Source organism: Bicyclus anynana, chromosome 5, assembly GCF_947172395.1.
Source record: "Bicyclus anynana chromosome 5, ilBicAnyn1.1, whole genome shotgun sequence".
Lineage (NCBI taxonomy): Eukaryota > Metazoa > Arthropoda > Insecta > Lepidoptera > Nymphalidae > Bicyclus > Bicyclus anynana.
Window position 1 is genome coordinate 10,929,709 of NC_069087.1, and position 19,726 is coordinate 10,949,434.

Below are 19,726 nucleotides of genomic sequence, written 5' to 3' on the forward strand. Positions count from 1 at the left end.
CTGAGCTGTAACGGCTCACTTAGTATTCAGGATCACGAATTACATACTTTATTTTCTTTCTTTTTCACAATATGGCTTTCGGTTGCCGCCATAGTCACGCTAGCGTTATTATCGATACGAGCAAACTGTGGTTGCTCAACTCATGTCTTTAATAACATTCCCGCGACTAAGATAAATCGACGATTGACGGAAGAATCAACAAAATCAGCCCACGCGTTTAGTCTCTAGAGAACCAAAAAAATATACGTATACTAATAAATAAAATATATCTTTCCCTTGCGTCGGGCAGTCCGATAAAATTTATGACTCATTGTCCAATAGTAACGATTCGTCGCCTTGGTAATTAGGATTACTAAATAAACGCTTAAAGTAACTTTATAAAGAGTAAGGATCTTTTGTTTGTTACGAACAGACCCCAAAGCTACAGGCTGATTTTAAAAATTCTTTCACCAACGGAAAGCTTAGTAACATAAATATTTTTTGCGCGGTGGATTTACAAGAACTGCTACTGTTAGTAACAAATCATTACCATTATTATCAACTCATATTCGTCTCACTGGTGAGCTCGAATCTCCTTGACTTAATAAAAGTATGTTTCAAGGGCAAAATGTTCCTAAAAAAAAGTCTGCCAATCCGCATTGAGCCAGCGTGGTGGACTATTGGCCTAACCCCTCGCATTCTGAGAGGAGACTCGAGGTCAGCAGTAAGCCGTGTACGGGTTGATAATAAATATAATATTTAATAGATATATAATATCTATACAAGAATTGGTCGTCTATATCGATTTAACCACGACAATGGGCGGATCAGCATGTCTAGCATGTCTCAAAGGGTTACCTGTACAAGGTCTACTCACGTAATACGGTAAGCGCGAAGTGAGCCTAGGCCTAGTTACACTAATTGTTCGTCGTCATCAACCCATATTCGGCTCACTGCTGAGCTCGAGTCTCCTTTCAGGATGACAGGGGTTAGGCCAATAGTCCACCATGTTTGCCCAATGCGGATTGGCAGACTTCACACACGTAAAGAATTGAGAAAATTCTCTGGTATGCAGGTTTCCTCACGATGTTTTCCTTCACCGTTTGAGACACGTGATATTTAATTTCTTAAAATGCACACAACTGAAAAGTTGGAGGTGCATGCCCCGGACCGGATTCGAACCCACACCCTCCGGAATTGGAGGCAGAGGTCATATCCACTGGGCTATCACGGCTCTTATGTTAACAAACTAGCGCCGATCTTATGTTAACAAACTAACTAGACGCCCGCGACTTCGTCCGCGTAAAAATCAATGTCAACTTACAATCCCTATTTCACATCCTTCTTTTTCTAAGCCTACCCAACTCTATCCTACCCTAACTTACCCCTACCCTAACTCTAACCCTACCCTACCCCTACCTTACCCCTACCTTACCTCTACCCTACCACTACCCCTACCCCTATCGTACCGACAAAGATGCATAGCGATTTAGCGTTCCGGTACAATGTCATGTAGAAACCGAAAGAAGTCGCGAGCATCGGGTAGTTTTTTTTTATATAAAAAGTATCCTATGTCCTTCTCCTGGCTCTAAACTACCTCCCTGCCAATTTTCAGCTAAATAGGTTCAGCCGTTCTTGAGTTATAAGTGGAGTAACTAACACAACTTTCTTTTATATATATAGATATAGAGGGAATAATATAATCTAGTATAAAGTCACTTGCGAATCTCTCTTTAGTAGCCTGCAAAGTTTTTAGACTAGCAACTGTAGATAGATGGGTTACCTACGTTCTATATTAATTTAACTGCCCCACATTCACTTCGTCACAGATTAATTTCATTAGCGATCTGTCGACCTGTTTGTACAAGCAATTAATTAAAATAATGAAAATCAGAGTGTTTTCAGAAGTTCATTATGTACAGAGAATAACAAATGTGTTGTGCTATATTCCTGGAAAACCTGAAATATCCGTGTGACGAGTGCCAGTTCGGACCAGTAGTTAATCTTTTATTGCAACAAAAATGTAGGCATAAACCTCTACGCCCTGAGTAAACCGGCTTTCATGAAAGCTTTCAACTTCAATTTAATATCATAGGGGAGAAATCTACAAATTTGTTGAAAAAATTCAATAAATTATAAAAACAATGCCACTTTTCGTTGTAATTTTATAACTTAAGAACTGGCTCACCTATTCAAACCAAATGTTTTGGCTTTGTAGTAGTAGGGTATGGGGTAGGTTAGGGATAGGGTAGGGGCAGGAATAAGGTAGTGTAGCAGTATGGTAGGGATAGGGAAGAAGTGCACATACCTAAGTCAAAGCGAAGCGCGACCGGGTCCGTTAGTTATTAATAATTATAAAAATATAAAATATGAAAATATTTTATATTTTTTTAACCCCTGTTTAACTCTATATATATTGGTGTTTGGTCATTCTCGAATCACAATAATCTATTTATCCATTTTTTTCCAAATAAAAAAAAATAGTCTTGCTTGATCTAGGTAGGTACATGTACTTTATAACCACAATTGAAAAGTCAATTCAATTAGTTTGTAGTAACTGTACTACAGATATTGTAACTAAATGAGTTTTTGCAAGTATAAAAATTAACAAACGCACTACGAAAGTTCCCGTCTATTTCTCCAGGATGCCATCAAAAGATCCCGACATGAAAACAATGGAACCACGTATTACTTTCCTAACAAAAAAAGAATTTTCAAAATCGGTCCAAAAATGATGAAAATATCGCTGGACATACATACAAAACAAACATAATACAGCCAAACGTAGAACTTACTCCTTTTTGGAAGTCTGTTAAAAATGTGTCACATTCACAGCTTACCAACTTGACGTTAAAACCTTAAGCTATAGTGTTTTTCATATAGCATGGGTACGGTGACAGTTGCCTTATGACGTTCATAATACGTACTATTATCGTGAATCTCGGCAAACTTTCAATAGTGAAACGAACTGTCACCGTATATCCATCCTATCTGAAAAAAACTGTAATGCTGTAATGGTGTAAAAATAAAAAAGCTCGTAAAACTTGAGAGCAAATCGTTCATAAAATATTCTTTTATATGCAACTTTAAATGGTATTCATTAATCAGTAATTATATGTATCGTGACAGCCCAGTGGATATGACCTCTGCCTTCGATTCCGGAGGGTGTGGGTTCGAATCCGTTCCGGGGCATGCACCTCCAACTTTTCAGTTGTGTGCATTTTAAGAAATTAAATATCACGTGTCTCAATCGGTGAAGGAAAACATCGTGAGGACATCATCATCAAACATCTGCATACCAGAGAATTATCTTAATTCTCTGCGTGTGTGAAGTCTGCCAATCCGCATTGGGCCAGCGTGGTGGACTATTGGCCTAACCCCCCTCATTCTGAGAGGAGACTCGAGCTCAGGAGTGAGCCGAATATGGGTTGATGACGACGAACAATTAGTGTAACTAGGCTCACTTTGCGCTTACCGTATTACGTGAGTAGACCTTGTACAGGTAACCCTTTGAGACATGCTAGACATGCTGATCCGCCCATTGTCGTGGTTAAATCGATATAGACGACCAATTCTTGTATAGATATTATATATCTATTAAATATTATATTTACTATCTCATTATCAACCCATATACGGCTCACTGCTGAACTCGAGTCTCCTCTCAGAATGAGAGGGGTTAGACCAATAGTCCACCACGCTAGCTCAATGCGGATTGGCAGACTTTTGGAAAATTTGGCCTTGAAACATACTTTTATTAAGTCAATTATTTAACCAGAGGGCCGGGCCTAGTGGCAGTTTGATACTGTTACTATCGCGTTATCGTAAACGCGATTTTTTAAGGAATTGGAACAGCGCCACCTAGTGGCACTACTGCACAACTGTTTCAATTCCATATAAATTCGGGTTTACGTTAACGCGATAGTAACAGTATTAAAATATTGAAAACTCAAAACAGATCCTTATTTATACATCATATTATCTCCTTAATATACTTTTCTACGGGGTTATACCTGGGTTCCCTCGGCTACGTTAGCAGAACATAGGCTACTTTTTTCCCGGAATAATCCATGGATTAAAAAAAAACAGATTTGACGCGAACGAAGTTTCGGGCGTCCGCTAGTATACATAAATATATATTCTATATCTATATTCTATACATATATAAAAAGTCCTCCGCCGCATCTGTTTGTCTGTGCGCATTAAACTCAAAGACGGACTGATTTTGATGCAGTTTTCACCACAAATAAAATAAAGTTATTCGTGGGGAAGTGTTTAATTTATAATTTACTAACATTTTGTGTAAATTGATTGTCATATGGCGTGAATTATTTTTTTTAATAAGGAGAATAACTACAAAAACTAGGATGAATATTTTTATTTATAATTTTGTCATACTATCTAATGATCTAATTATAAAAAAGCTGAACTTTAGTCCCTATCCAGTTAAAATCTGTTAAGCCATTTCAACGATAAGCCCTTGTTATTTTAATTGTTGGAAAAGTCGGAAAAACTCAAGCCGCTTGGGGGCTTTCTTAGAAAACGCTATCTAATCCATTAGAGGTATAAAAACATGTATTGATGGAATAAATCCACTTTTTTTGATCCACAGATCCATCTTTTAAGGATCACTTACTATTACCAATTTTATCTTTAAAAAATCGCTTTTAATAAGTGGATTTTTTTTTACGTTTTACCACATATGCATACTAACACGACGAGTAAATAAAATAAAAGATTGTGCAAACATTGATCTGAAGACCTAAAAAGAGAATCAAAGCCCTTTTGCGTGATTAATGATAATTAAAAACGATTGTACTTGATTGCAAAGGATTTCTCTATTTGTACAAGCACATACCTAACCAAGTAACTGGAGAGTACACAAGCCGAATGCCATGAAAACTTTTTATACGTGCTTGCGAACAGGATTACGGCAACGTTGAATTGTATTACGGCTGTATTTGTATTTTGTACTCAACGAGAAATCTCCCTTAATCCCGAGTTTGCTAAGGAATATAAGCCTATTAACGGTTTTTTCTCCTGATTGATAGACGTTGTAATGTTGTAAATAAAATAAAATCTTAATAAATGTATTCTAAGTAAGCAGTTTACAAGCATTTTTCAAGCATCAATTTCATGAAACTTCTTCTTTCATCCAACAGGTTCTGAAAAGAGCCTGTAGTAAACACAACCGTTGTTCTTTTAAAATCATCATTGTTTACAATATTTAATATCATTACATAATAGAACAGATTTAAGCGCGATTTAGAATTTAAACTATCGTGAGTGTATTTCATTATGAAACAGCTTGTTTCATAATGAAATACACTCACGTTAATTGATTATGAAACAGCTTGAATCGCGTTGCAAGAACCAGCTCATGACTAAGGGTTCGACACTAGTCGGGCATACTCGGACCTAATATCACGTGAGTTTTAGCCGTTTTCATAATCAATTAATAAGTGCGGTAAGTTGAAAATTACAGCCGAGGCGATATTTCTGGCCCGAGCCGTAGACGAGGGTTACAAGTAAGCAGAGACTGTAATTATCAAAGTGCACGTATATCATACAACGTTTTATAACACATTTGTAAGGAAACACACTTTAAAACACTTTCTGAAAATGAATTTGTATCTTCGATTTCGATTCATCGGTCGAATTTTCGGGCACGAGGCTTAGAGAAGCCATTTCACGCTACCTTTGGTACTTCTAACGGTGTCGAATTAAGAAATTTATCACTACTTGATATTTTAAAATTATGTAAACATACGAATACGAAACATTCACATACATGAACTTAGTTCAAATAAACTTTATTTGCACGTCGTATTAGTCCGTACATTCTATGGACTTTAGACTATTATTTACTGGGAACTTACAAGCACAATAGGTATATTCGCAGTAATTATTGTAGCGACATAGCATTATCAGCAACGCAATATTGTTATTTTTTTTTTTTTTTTATTCTTTACAAGTTAGCCCTTGACTACAATCTCACCTGATGGTAAGTGATGATGCAGTCTAAGATGGAAGCGGGCTAACTTGTTAGGAGGAGGATGAAAATCCACACCCCTTTCGGTTTCTACACGGCATCTTACCGGAACGCTAAATCGCTTGGCGGTACGTCTTTGCCGGTAGGGTGGTAACTAGCCACGGCCGAAGCCTCCCACCAGCCAGACCTGGACAAATTAGGAAAATCTAAATCTGCCCAGCCGGGGATCGAACCCAGGACCTCCGTCTTGTAAATCCACCGCGCATACCACTGCGCCACGGAGGCCGTCAAAAAATGTGTTATGCACAGAATTAATTGTAAATGGTATCTGAATACCTCATGGTTCAAGCCTTATTGTGAACATAACAAAGGTCTCTAAGATAGGTTCACTTACGTACTTAACATAATATCTAAGGGTATATCCTAGACAATAATAACATTGTTTTAATATTGTTCGAGTATAGTGTACCCGACATATGTTTATTAATTTACCTAGCCATCCATGAATATTGTTTATTTAGTTAAAAATTAACTAAAACGTAAAAACCTAAACTATACATAACGTTCTCGTATTATTTTATCATTATCAAAAATCGGTTCACTTAATAAAAAATCGGTTAATAAGTAATAATACTACCTCTGACCCGATTTTGGCAGATTAGATAAAGAAGGATATTTAAGCCTAGCGGCGTGCCCCGTAGTCCCGCGGTATCACTTGCATAGTTCTCGTTCACATGTAATATGAAGAAAAATATAACTTATGACGCTCACAAACAAGATAGCTTTCTGGTGGTAAAAGAATTATCAAAATTGGTTCGGTAGATCCAGAGATTACCCCCTACAATACCACAAACTTTACTAGTTTATAATATTTGTCAAGTGGACCTTGTCAGATAATTTTGCAGGGGCAACTTTTGTTACCGGACTCACTAAAGTCTGTCAAAGAAATTAACTTGGAAGGAAAGGTAGTTCGCCACGTGGTTTTGTCTGACTCGCCATCAATATCGAAAATACTCAGAAGCAGAATTATCCGCCCACTTTAATATACTCGCGTCATATTAAAGTGGGCGGATAATTGTGCCACTGAGTATACGTAGAGTTTGACCATTATGGTTATGAATAAATATTTTGTCCCTTAGCCCAAAGACTATTATGGCTTACAGCATAATCTTTGTACTTACTATAAAACCTTCTGAAATATTCTCAGAGTTTTGATACCAATTTCTATCTCTCTTTGGCAGGTGATCTGATGGACGTTTTGGCACTGTTCACATTATCAGTGAACTTCGTCATAAAGATTGAGCATTATGGTGATGAATAAATATTTTGTCCCTGGGCCCAAAGACTATAATGGCTAACAGTATATGGGGTGTCTTTGTACATAGTATAAAATCTTCTGAAATATTCTCAGATTTTGATACCGATTTCTATCTTTCTTTGGCAGGTGATCTGATGGATGTCTTAGCACTGTTCACATCATCAGTGAACTTCGTGTTGTACTGCAGCATGAGCCGGCAGTTCCGTTGCACCTTCGCCCGCCTCGCGCGTAGGATGATCTACGCGACTGAAGAACCTGCAAAATTTGGTACAAAACTTGAACCTACAACTCAGGTAGGTTGTAGATACTCGTGTATTAAAAATAGCTAGCAAAGGTCACCAGAACGCCGACGGCTGCGTTTAATTTGCCGTCCTACGTCTCACATCGTATATGACCCAATATTAAACATCGTGTATGACCCAGTCATCTTGGTCAATATTAGGTATCAACGTCTATTAAAATTTGAGGACAATGGTCACAAAAATCGATGTTTTTTTGCAAATACCTCATTTTCTATGGAGTGTTTACTATTCGGGCATTAAATTCTATACAATTTTTGTTTTAAAAGTTTTTCGTACGTTGAATCGTTTTCGAGATAGAGGACGGAGAAAGCCGTAAAGCTATCACATTCGTTTTAGTTATCCAATAACATAAAGCAAGCTCGAGTCCCCTCTCATTCTGAGAGGAGACTCGAGCTCAGCAGTGAGCCGAATATGGGTTGATAGCGATCCAATAACATTATGTATTTCGGGGATGAATAACCATCCTGCTTGATTAGTAGATTTTAGTAAAGTTCATTGACTGACCAAAAGGATTTCGTAGAAAATATTCTTGTATAAGCACTATTAAATCCCGAACGATGAAGTTAAAGTTTCAGCAGCTTGTTTCAACTACTTGCATTGGCACAAGTTGAAACTTGCAAAGAGAAATTAGTTTATTTGCAATAACTTTACTTTTAGTTAAATCTCAATGAATTTAAAGTAAAATAATTTTCACACTTATTCAAAAACAGCGAAGACATTTATAATATAAATTTCCGCCAGTCTAAATCCGAAAACCAGATATTGCCCTCTGAAATTGGATACCTACCGCTTTATGAGCTTTTCCATCCGTTACCAATAAGGGACGCAAGATGCAAATGAACTGAATTCAAAGGGACTTGCCTTACTGTGGTCTCTACTATATATACATTATTATAGTTTATTTATAGTAAAATGAAACCTTATAAATAAAATCTTAGTAATATAAGAATATAGAGTAAACTACAATACAATACAAGTATGTGCTTCGGTTGGTAATAAAATATAGGTTTTAAAGCGATAATCGTTGACAGCAGTTGCAGCTACGAGAACTTATAAAGACTTCAGTTTAAAGTGTATTTTACCCAAGTACGTTAATAGTGTTTAGAGATCTGCTTCAAGAATTAATACAGTTTTTAAAATTTAATAGGTAACATATGATTCCTATTTTCTTTATTATTTTTTTATTTTAATAAAACTAGCTTAGCTCAAATAACTGTGTATCCTTGACGTCTTAATACGTAAGAAATTGCTAAATACTACTCAGTTATTCATGTGAACTTTAATATTCTGAGCAAATTCAAACAACAGGATATTGTCGTAAGAAAATTACTTTCGTGGAAGATGTACTGAAGTACCTAGAACCGGGATAATATTATGACAATGTGGTGGGAATGCTGCTATAAAATTACCCTCCAAACACTTTATTTATATTTATATTAATCTATATATATTCAAAAATTGCTAAAACAAAGTATTTTCAGCATGTTAATTTGAGGGCACTGCAAAAGCTGAATGGTGACATAATTAAAAACTAATTTTCTGGGCCAATTATTAATTTAAAATAAATACCACTTTTCTGAATTCAATTTTATAAATCCGTTTCACGTGAAATTCATTTGACGTGCAACTTATTTATACGTAGAACTAAACAAAACAAACAAAGTTAAGGTTACATATTTTGCGAAAAAATTACCAGTTTAGTTTTTCAAATATAGTCACACAATCAACGTTCCTTACTAGTCAAACTAGGCATCTTTTAGGCAAACATTGTGATAGAGAAATGTTCAAAGTAAATACTTTTAAATTCATTTATAATAAATAAATATCGAAGCACATGTTAACGTATTACATATTTAATGGTCGCACGGATAAGTAAGTATTCATGAGTTCGTAGATACTTGTATTAAGAGTAGCATAAGCAATGAACCCTCTTGAGTATCCACCTGCTATCGACATATACAGGGTGCCCGTAAATAGTACGACAATCGTATATTCGTACGATAGCTGACATCACGGCCTATTAAAATAACGCAATATATGTTAGCCGAAATGTTACAGTTTTTAAGTAATATTGATTTTTGTACAAAATAAAAAACAATTAACAAGTATAAAATCAACTTTTAAGTAATTTTTTAGCACATAACACGTCTTATTTGCACTGAAGGTAGTGATTTTTTTTTTTATGTAACAATCAATATAACTTAGAAATCATAAAATATCACATATTGCGTTATTTTAATAGGTTTGATGTCAGCTATCATTCTGTAGAGTATGTCGTAATGTTTCCGGGACAACCTGTATAACGAGTAATAATATTGCTTATAAGTCACATCTTACATACTCGTATATCCCCAAAGCTCTATACTTTATGAATATTTTATGCTTACATAGTTCATCATATCTCGCAGTTTACTTTGTATTTCGCGCAAATTCATTCAAATATTTACAATCCAAATTAATAACACGTCCATAGTCATAGACTGAGTTCAGATCGATATCCTTTGAAATGTCTGTGGTTTTCTTATATCAAAAATGTATGTATAATTTTCAATTGATCAGGAAATTGTGTATTAGAAAAGATATTAATAACGGGCTCACTTTGGATATTTTCTTATAACTTAGTTACATTTATGTTTCATCTGATGTAAATTAACCTAAGTTATGACTACTATACTAGATAAATTAATTTAAGTTGACAATATAATTATTATTTTAAGCGAATGAGACAAATATCTTAGCAATCCATGAATACACCGTGCGGGTGCCGGTGCCGGAGTTTTTCTTTACCACGCGATGGACCCATCGCGTGGTAAAGAAAAACTCCGAGCAAAGTCCAGGACTTGTGAGTTGGATGTAGGGTTAAGGAATTTCTTGACAATCGATCAACACTCCCCTCCTCCGCTCGTGTTGTTCTCCCTGCCTAGCCAAATTTGGTAAGATCCCAAATATATATATATAGAACTTTCTGCAGTTCTAGAGAGGCCAAGGTCTATAGGCAAGTTATAGAGATTTTGCTGGTAATCCTTTCGCACCTACTTCTACGGCGTACAGTTCAATGTTTTCTTAACTATGTAAATTCCACATTATATTAAATACATTTTTAAAGCCCTTATTAAACTTAGAAGTAAGAAGAAAATGCTTTCGAACGGAATAATAGGTAGGGTAAAGAGTATCAGAAAATATCATTTTACATTATTATAATATCATCGTTAAAAGATAGAAGGGGTGGAAAGGTATCAAATAGCGTCCCCAAATAAATCAGCTCAATGATTGAAGACTTTCGAAAGTACCTGTCAGTTATGAAAACAATATTCGGCAATTCATTTCCCGGCCCAAATGATGCGAATTTCAAAGCCTTTCATAATTTTAAAACGATATTCCTTTATAGTACGGGAGCTAGAGCGTCGTCGTCAGAACTACGACATCAGGTAGGCTAGTTGTTTTTATGATTTTTTTTATCACTATCACTAAAGGTCACCATTAGAATAAAAAGTTAAACGATATGAAACTAGCAGCTACCTCCATTCGCGTGTACTTTTGTTTTTTTTTTTCACAAATCCTGCTGGTATCATAGATTTTTCCGAGATGAAAAGTCTAATCTCCAAGTTCTAATGTATCTGTTTAAAGGAATTTATTAAAATCGGTTGTATGTTAGCCGTAAAAAGGTTGACGACAGACTGACTATCGCATTTATAATATAAGTATGGATGGTGTTTTAGATAGCCCAATATAAAGATACCTAAATAATTATATGTACGAATAGTAGCTTACACGTGTTGGTTATTTTTAATAAGAATTGTTTATTACTCAATACATGAAAAGCTTCGTCGCTTGCTGGCATTAACATGTAACGAGTGAATAAAAGTGGAATAAACTCGGCACACCCAATTGTGTATGTACTCGTATGTTTCATAATTCGTAATGTTCCGTATTCAAAAGTTACTCGCCATTGTTCCAGGTCACCGGCCCCCTATAGCGACAGATTCCCGCCCTCATCAGGGTGGTGGAGGAGAGTGTTATATAGATTTGAACAGGTAAACAAACGTCACGACAAAACTGACTTCCTACTGTATTTTGTTTTACCTTTTCAAAAAAAATGGTTGACCTAGATGATGTTAATTTTACAATTCAAAAACTTATACATTTATATTTTTGAATGTTTTGGCATGTCAATAAACCTATTATTATGGTTAAGAGAGCAATTACTTTTCTATGTGTATAAATGTAAAATATTTAATAGTATGCCACAAAATGGTCTGTGTTCTCGAACAAATTATTAAAGGATTTTCCTTATTCATGACGAAATAATAACAGCTTTTGGCGTTTTGTTAATTGTCTAACTTTTTCAATTATTACGAGCTTCTAAAGAGCTTTCTTCAATTTGTTTCACATTTGACATTTACAGGTACATTATAAATGTATCGGCTGAGTAAATCGTAACAAAACATATTTTTGTTAATTTACCGGCTATATTTATAGTGTAGTTATAAATGGAGATTTAAACCTGAATTCTCTTTTATTTAAGCGTTCTTTTCTATCGGTTATATATTAGTAATTTAATGCATGTTCATAAATATGGCCGAAAGAGTAAGTTTATCAGTAAATTCGGTGCAAAAATATATCATAATAAAAGAATCATATTTGAAAATATATCATAATAAAAGCCTAATAAAGTCGTTAGTCGTCGTGCCCCAGTTAAAATAACTTTGTCTCTCACTTTTTTAACATTTTCGTTCGCTTCGCCGCCGCAACTAAAATTTATTTCTGTTCTCATTTTCACTCAAGATTAATGAGTACACATTTCGCATAATTAATTTATTTCGTTAAAGGAGAACAATCTGAATCTTCAAGGAGGTTGTACAATAATTCAAAGTCGCTGCTTTGAATCTACTCTTTTATGTACATATCGAGTATTCCATGTACCAACATAAAAGCAGAGTACATCCAAAGTGTGTATGCGTTTTTTTTCAGTGGGCACCTTAATTTTTTAAATTATAATAATTAACGGAACAACCAGTTGGCCCACTTGATGGTGCATATCAGAGAATTTTCTCTATTTTCTGCATGTGTGAAGTCTGCCAATTCGCATTGGGCCAGCGTGGAGGAATATTGGCCTAACCGCTTTCGTTCTGAGAGGAGACTCGAATGTGGGACGATAATCATAAACTTGGTTTCATTCGCCTTCTTATCCATTGAGCTTTATGCTCGGGATTAGCATCGAAGTTAGAATATTGTCGTACCCACTCCTAATACAGTATTTTCTGACTAGCTAGAAGGGAATGGAAATATTGGTCATATTTAAAAGATATGGCAAATATTCTCTTTTAAAAACTGGAGCAGTCCAAATACTTTCCTTTAGAACTTTAAATTTATCTTACCATCTGGATAGAAAACGATAATATTTAAAACCTGGCTGTCTATTTATATAACTTAAATTGTAATTAATAATTATTTCTTTCTTTTTCAGGATATTCCAACCTGTTTAAGTCACCATAATTTAGGTAAGATTAGAACTCTTGTTACCATTTAATGAAATTATAGTAAATTCTATGTCATGTAATGTTTTTAGTAAATTGTAAACTTTAATAATGTAAATTAAATTTTGTAAAAAAATATCTATCTTAAGTGTGAATAGTGTAAATATTGTAGTAGATAGAGAAATAAATCTTTTATCTAGTCTTCGCGTCTTCTGAGCCCAGGCGCAAATACTAGCTTAGATGTATGGCCTTATTAATTTTGTGGATTTTAGAATTATAACGTCTCTAAACCTACGCTTAGGGTCCAAAAAGTGTATCAAAGTCCTATGAATTCTGTACATATTGCGTGTTATAAATTCTGTGTTGTGACTATCTAATATATTTCTCTCATATAGTTTTTATTGTTTAAATACATGACATTACATCGATTAATTTACAATTTTGTATATTTACAATTTTTTATATTTTACATTGTATTGTGTATTGTCTCATTTTAAAGCTAATATAAATAAATGTATTAATAAAAATAAACGCTTTTTATTCCCTATCTATTATTAAAGGATACCATTAACTATATATTCGGCTCACTGCTGAGCTTAAGTCTCCTCTCAGAATGAGAGTGGTTAGGCCAATAGTCCACCACGCTGGCCCAATACGGATTGGCAGACTTCTCACACGCAGAGAATTAAGAAAATTCTCTGGTATGCAGGTTTTCTCACGATGTTTTCCTTCATCGTTTGAGACACGTAATATTTAATTTCTTAAAATGCACACAACTGAAAAGTTGGAGGTGCATGCCTAAGAACGGATTCGAACCTACACCCTCTGTAGAGGTCATATCCACTGGGCTATCACGCCTCTATTAACTATAGCTATAGTTCAATCGAAGTTAAACTATAGTTTACTGGTAATAGTAGGGGAGCCGAAGAGTGGATTTTTGCAGTTACTCGAGCGCGGTAGATGAACTTATGGGAATATACCTTGCGCGTTGTTCAGTACCTCCACCAAGTCTGAGCCCTTAATATTGGTGGGTACGTTTAGGGCAACCAACAAAACTAACTTCAGAAATACTCTATAGCACGTCAGATTAAGATAAGGTAAGGTGAGTTGATAGCAAATAGGTGAGCATTCGAAAATCTGACTATTTAAGCGTAGCATAAAGGAATGGGAGGGTTCTAAATTTACAAAATAAAACCCATATATTTCTGTTATCGAGCGACGAGCGCAGTTAATTTTGTACTCATTTTGAAAAAACTAATCTTCTGAATAATCGTTCATGTTTTCTGATGGTTTCAGTAAGCTGAAGTAATAAAAATTGTCTATAAAGTCTGCAGTTTTTTTCCCCACCGCTGAGAGCGAAAAAAGTATATAACCATTTATTCTTTCTATCATCTAATCTACCAAATCTAATCGATTCCATTGACGCTTTAGTAACTGCAAATTTAGCATCTCGGGCTCCCCTACTAAAATACAAGATAACAAACGTGCTCCTCCTATGGTTTTATTACACAGGTATCGCTGAATCTGCTATAAGAGGTAGGTACCCTCGAGTCTTGCAGCGTCTTCAATTTATGGGCACATCTACAAGTATATTGGCACTTCAATCGTAGTATCGATCATATTGAAAAAAGGGTCAACAGGGACAGAAAAATAGTGATGACAAATGTAACAATTTATTTAGATATAGGTACATAAGCATCTCCACATTCCTCTTAGTTTATATTTGGAACTCTTCTCTTGGAGTGCTAGACTTAAGTAGTTTTTAATCCTTGAAAAATTGTTTTTTTTATGGAGTTGACACTTGACACATGAGTTAATAGGTCGCATTCAATAGTAAAACTCGTTAGAAAAGTCATATAATACTACATTCTACAAGTTACCTACCTACCAGTAGTACTTATGATACATACACTATATGTTATATAATGTATAATGTATAATGTTATCTAGAGCTTTATTTATACAGGATGTTGCGGATTACTTTCCATAACTTCAAGGCGTTCACGATTCCACTTAAAAGAGCCGAACTGCATCTAACTTTTTTTTAACTAATAATAAAACTTTTTATGTTTTCATACAAATAATTCCTATTATACATCTATCCTTGCATTTTAAAATACCTAATCGTAGTGGTATGATTGTCGATATCGAGATATTGCAACTGGCACTCCGCACTTCACTAGTAAGCTACTTCAGATATTTATCAATAAATAAGTTTGGCTAGGTCATAATACAAGGATGCGATATAAGGGACCTGTATAATGACCATAAAATCTATATCTAGTTGTCAAAGTATGTCCTGAGTGAGATCTGTTTCGAGTTGTCCAATAATCCTTTGTCATCTATCATTAATTTAACGATAGAGTGGCCTCCGACCTGACCAGACGTTCGTTAACTAGAAAACTTTACACTCAAAGTCAAAGGTGCCTCAGAAGACGTAGCCGGAAGGAGGCATTTTGCTAGTCCATTGTACGCGGCTCTTGCGATTCATTGACCTGAAAACAAAGTTTCTGCAAAACTACTATAATTATGAGGCACGAAGTGAACGAAATGTTTTATAATGGGTCCCATGGGTACACACGCTACATCACTTTGCCATGATAATAATATTAACGAGTGAAGTGGCGTGTTTTAAACTTACGTAACTTAAAATAAATTAACTAGCTGGGAGTGGCATTCAATGCTTTTGCAAACGACAAGCGTGTTTTCAGGAAAAATAAAAGGGTATGTGAATTAAAACGGGCGTCTTTTTTGTGTTTATTAAATTTAATTTAAAATTTTGTTAGACTATTTGCACAGTTTAGAAATTTTGAGCACTATTATATATGTAAAAAAACGGAAAATAATTCGATAGCCTAATGCAAGTTTTAGTAGATGTTTCACATATAAAGTTATAACCTCAAATGTTACCCTCTCCAACAATATTTTTAAAATGAAAAAAGTCTGAAGCAACTGGTACTACGCACTTTACTAGTAAGCTACTTCATATTTATCAATGAATAAGTTTGGCTAGGTCACAATATAATGATGCGATATAAGGGACACAATTTAAGATCTATTTACAAAAGACATTTTACTCTGAAAATATTCATTTTAGAACACATGTTCCTTAGACATTTTTAATTAATCGTCCTTAAAGAATATAACCCTAGAGTTGTGGAAAATACTTCCGAGCACCCTGTAGGTATAGTTTTAATGGAGTGACCGCAAACAAATAAAACCAATGTGACCGTTTGTTACAAACTAATTAAATACATTACTTGAAAGTTTCCCACGATTACGAGATGACCAAGTGGCGCAAACTTGTCTTTATTGGCAAAACTTGCCAGCGAATATTGGAATCAAAGGGCCAAATGTGTTTGTGTTGTAAAATTAGAACACGCAATTCGGAAAATCATGATTTTCCGAACAGGATAAGGAAATTATTAGTGCGTATTTCCATCCTACAATAGAATCGTTAATTAATATTACCGATAAGTGTAAGTTTTCCGTTTGTATGTAAATATTTATGGGTTTCTCATTAAATAACGTGAACAAAAGATTTAATCTTCAATAATTGTTACTGCAATTGCATGTTTTTCTATTGTGATAGAAACAATCCTTAATCCTAGTTAGATATATCACGGGGTTGTCAAAAATTTAAAATCTTGTTTCTTAATAATTTATTTTAGAAACTTTAAACAATGTTTATAAAGGCGGGACTATTAAATTATGGAATGTAATTCAGATTAAGCGTTACTATCAAAAACAGTTTACATCAAAAAAGTGTACATAATCGATAAATAAAATTTTCCGGAACTTATCACACTAATATTATAAAGGCGAAAATTTGTGTGTGTGTGTGTGTGTAAATATGTTTGTTCCTCCTATAAGCTGCGGATACTCTAGCGATTTGGCTGAAATTTGGAATGGAAATATATTTTACTCTGGATTAACACATAGGCACATACATACTATTCATCTCAGAAAAATTAATGATTCCCACGAGATTAGTGAAAAACTGAATTTTACTTATACTGAGTTTATAAATAAAGCAGTTTTCAATGATAGTAACTTTAGTAACAGAGAAAATTGCTAACTATGTACCAACGATAGTGAAACTTTAGATTGTTTTCCCACCGGCCGGTGTACCGAGATTGGAAATGTTCTGTGCTATTATTGGAATACTGCTGTAGAAGTTTTAACTGTCAGGCTGAACAATAGTATAGAAAACTAAAAACCAAGTTTGTTTTTACTGATGACACTACAGTTTGTTTAAAGGTATTTTTGGCATTGGCCCCAACAAAAATTAATGATGCTTAAAGCTCTAACATAATACTCGTACCATATACAGAGGCTGTATAGAAGACTGAATATGGAGATTAAACCCATAACGCTGCTTCTATGCGGGTTGGCGAGCTTAGCTTAGTGTTAATTTTTTTTATAATCTCTATCAGACGATAATCAACGATCTGGGGCGACGGCTTGTACTGTTCTCCGAGGCACGTGGTTGTTACACTAAAACCAACGACTTCCCCACTCCGGGCTGAGAATTTTTACTGAAAGCTTAAAAAAATGGTCACAACGCGAGCCAGGATTTGAACCCAGAACCTTGTGATCCGAAGTCCCGTAACTTACCACTGTACCAACGAGGCAATTTAATGTCACATAACAATAATGATTTTGTCAGTATCTACTTATAATAAAGCATGTTACCACAGATATAGAAGCTGGTTAGCGCTTTTCTGTTCTGTGATATTTATTACCAACTAGCGGACACCTGCGACTTCGTCCGCGTGGAATTAAATTTTTCACGAATGTCACGAGAACCATAATTTTTTTCGGGATTAAAAGTAGCTTTCTGACGGCCTCCGTGGCGCAGTGGTTTGCGCGGTGGATTTACAAAACGTAGGTCCTGGGTTCGATCCCCGGCTGGGCAGATTTAGATTTTCTTAATTTGTCCAGGTCTGGCTGGTGGAAGGCTTCGGCCGTGGCTAGTTACCACACTACCGGCAAAGACGTACCGCCAAGCGATTTAGCGTTCCGGTACGATGCCGTGTAGAAACCGAAAGGGGTGTGGATTTTCATCCTCCTCCTAACAAGTTAGTCCGCTTCCATCTTAGACTGCATCATCACTTACCAGCAGGTAAGATTGTAGTCAAGGGCTAACTTGTAAAGAATAAAAAAAAAGAATAAAAAAAAAAGCTTATGTGTTAATACAGAGTAAAATATATTTCCATTAAAAATTTCAGCCAAATCGCTTCAGTAGCCGCAGCGTAAAGGAGGAACAAGCATACTTACACACACAAAACTTTCGCCTTTATAATATTAGTGTGTTCAGAATATGAACTATAGTTATAATTCTTTGGTGAAGGAACTCTAATTAATTAACAACAGCTCACTAACAAACTTCAACGGAGTTATGTTGTCGATTCTTAGAACGTGGTATACGAGTACGTGTATATTATGTTCTATGAGGTTCATCGCAAAATATTACAAAACTAAATCGACAGATCAAAATAATAACGACAAGGTAATAATTATTTCACAAGTTAAGGGAATATTTTAATTAATTTCTTATTCAGAAGTCTCGTGATCTAATATCGACGTGGAACCTTAAACTTCAATAAAATTGTAGTGACTAACGATTTCTTAATTGTTAGTCACTAAGATTTTATTTTTCGTGTTCGTCACAGAATGAAGATCATATAGAATAAGTCTTTACAAGCAGCGTGGTAAAACCCATAAAAAACGTCACGCATATACAATTTTTTTTCATAATTTGTATTTCAACATTTAACACTAACAACAATTACGTAAATTAATTTAATAATCAAAAATTACCAATAAAAAACAGAACTCTAAGAACAGTTTTTAAAATATTTAAAAACATAAGACGCCATTTCTCGTGAATAAGACTGAAAGTTACTGATGCGACGCTTTGTGTCGTACTGACTCGAAAATGTATTCGTTTTTGTATTTTGTATTTGGAGCGGCTACGACACAGTCGTGTTCCGAACGCTCTATCTTCCTGTAATTGATAAATCTGTGGTGTTCGTTAACTGTGTTATGGCATTGCACTCTCACTCAGAGATTGCTTGCCTAGAATCTACATTGAAACAGCAAGATGAGCATGGATGGCACAATGATGTTAGTCTATTTGCACAAGACGTGGGTTGCTAATAGATTGGACTAAATAAACATCACATGGGTAGCTGTATGTGAAAGAGATCTTGTTCGTACAACGTTCGTTCTACGGTAATTCAGTGGTAATACTTGTTTAAGCGTTGTACTTTGACGGCCTCTGTAGCGCAGTGGTATGCGCGGTAGATTTATAAACCGGAGGTCCTGAGTTCGATCCCCGACTGGACCGATTGAGATATTCTTAATTGGTCCAGGTCTGGCTGGTGGGAGGCTTCGGCCGTGGTTACTTACCACCCTACCGGCAAAGCCGTACCGTCGAGTGATTTAGCGTTCCGGTACGATGTCGTGTAGAAACCGAAAAGGGGTGTGGATTTTCATCCTCCTCTTAACAAGTTAGCTCACTTCCATCTTAGATTGCATCATCACTTACCATCAGGTGATATTGTAGTCGTGGGCTAACTTGTAAAGAATAAAAAAAAACTTCATGCACTTGCACTAGCTCCATTCCGTATGGCGCAAATTGCTAACTTCGCTC

General features: G+C 35.3%; 1 protein-coding gene across 2 annotated transcripts in view; it reads left to right on the top strand.

The window, feature by feature from the left end:
* LOC112053063 (G-protein coupled receptor dmsr-1-like) overlaps positions 1-13,589 on the top strand; it is a 56,480-nt gene extending 42,891 nt beyond the window's left edge. The window contains exons 4-7 of one of the 2 annotated variants that reach the window (XM_052881717.1): positions 7,416-7,582; positions 10,980-11,019; positions 11,550-11,625; positions 13,059-13,589. In XM_052881717.1, coding sequence (XP_052737677.1) covers positions 7,416-7,582; positions 10,980-10,991 — 179 coding nt within the window. In that variant the 3' untranslated portion in view covers positions 10,992-11,019; positions 11,550-11,625; positions 13,059-13,589. The remainder of the gene's footprint in view (positions 1-7,415; positions 7,583-10,979; positions 11,020-11,549; positions 11,626-13,058) is intronic. The other variant, XM_052881716.1, reaches the window with a different exon arrangement.
* The last annotated feature ends 6,137 nt before the right edge of the window (positions 13,590-19,726 follow it).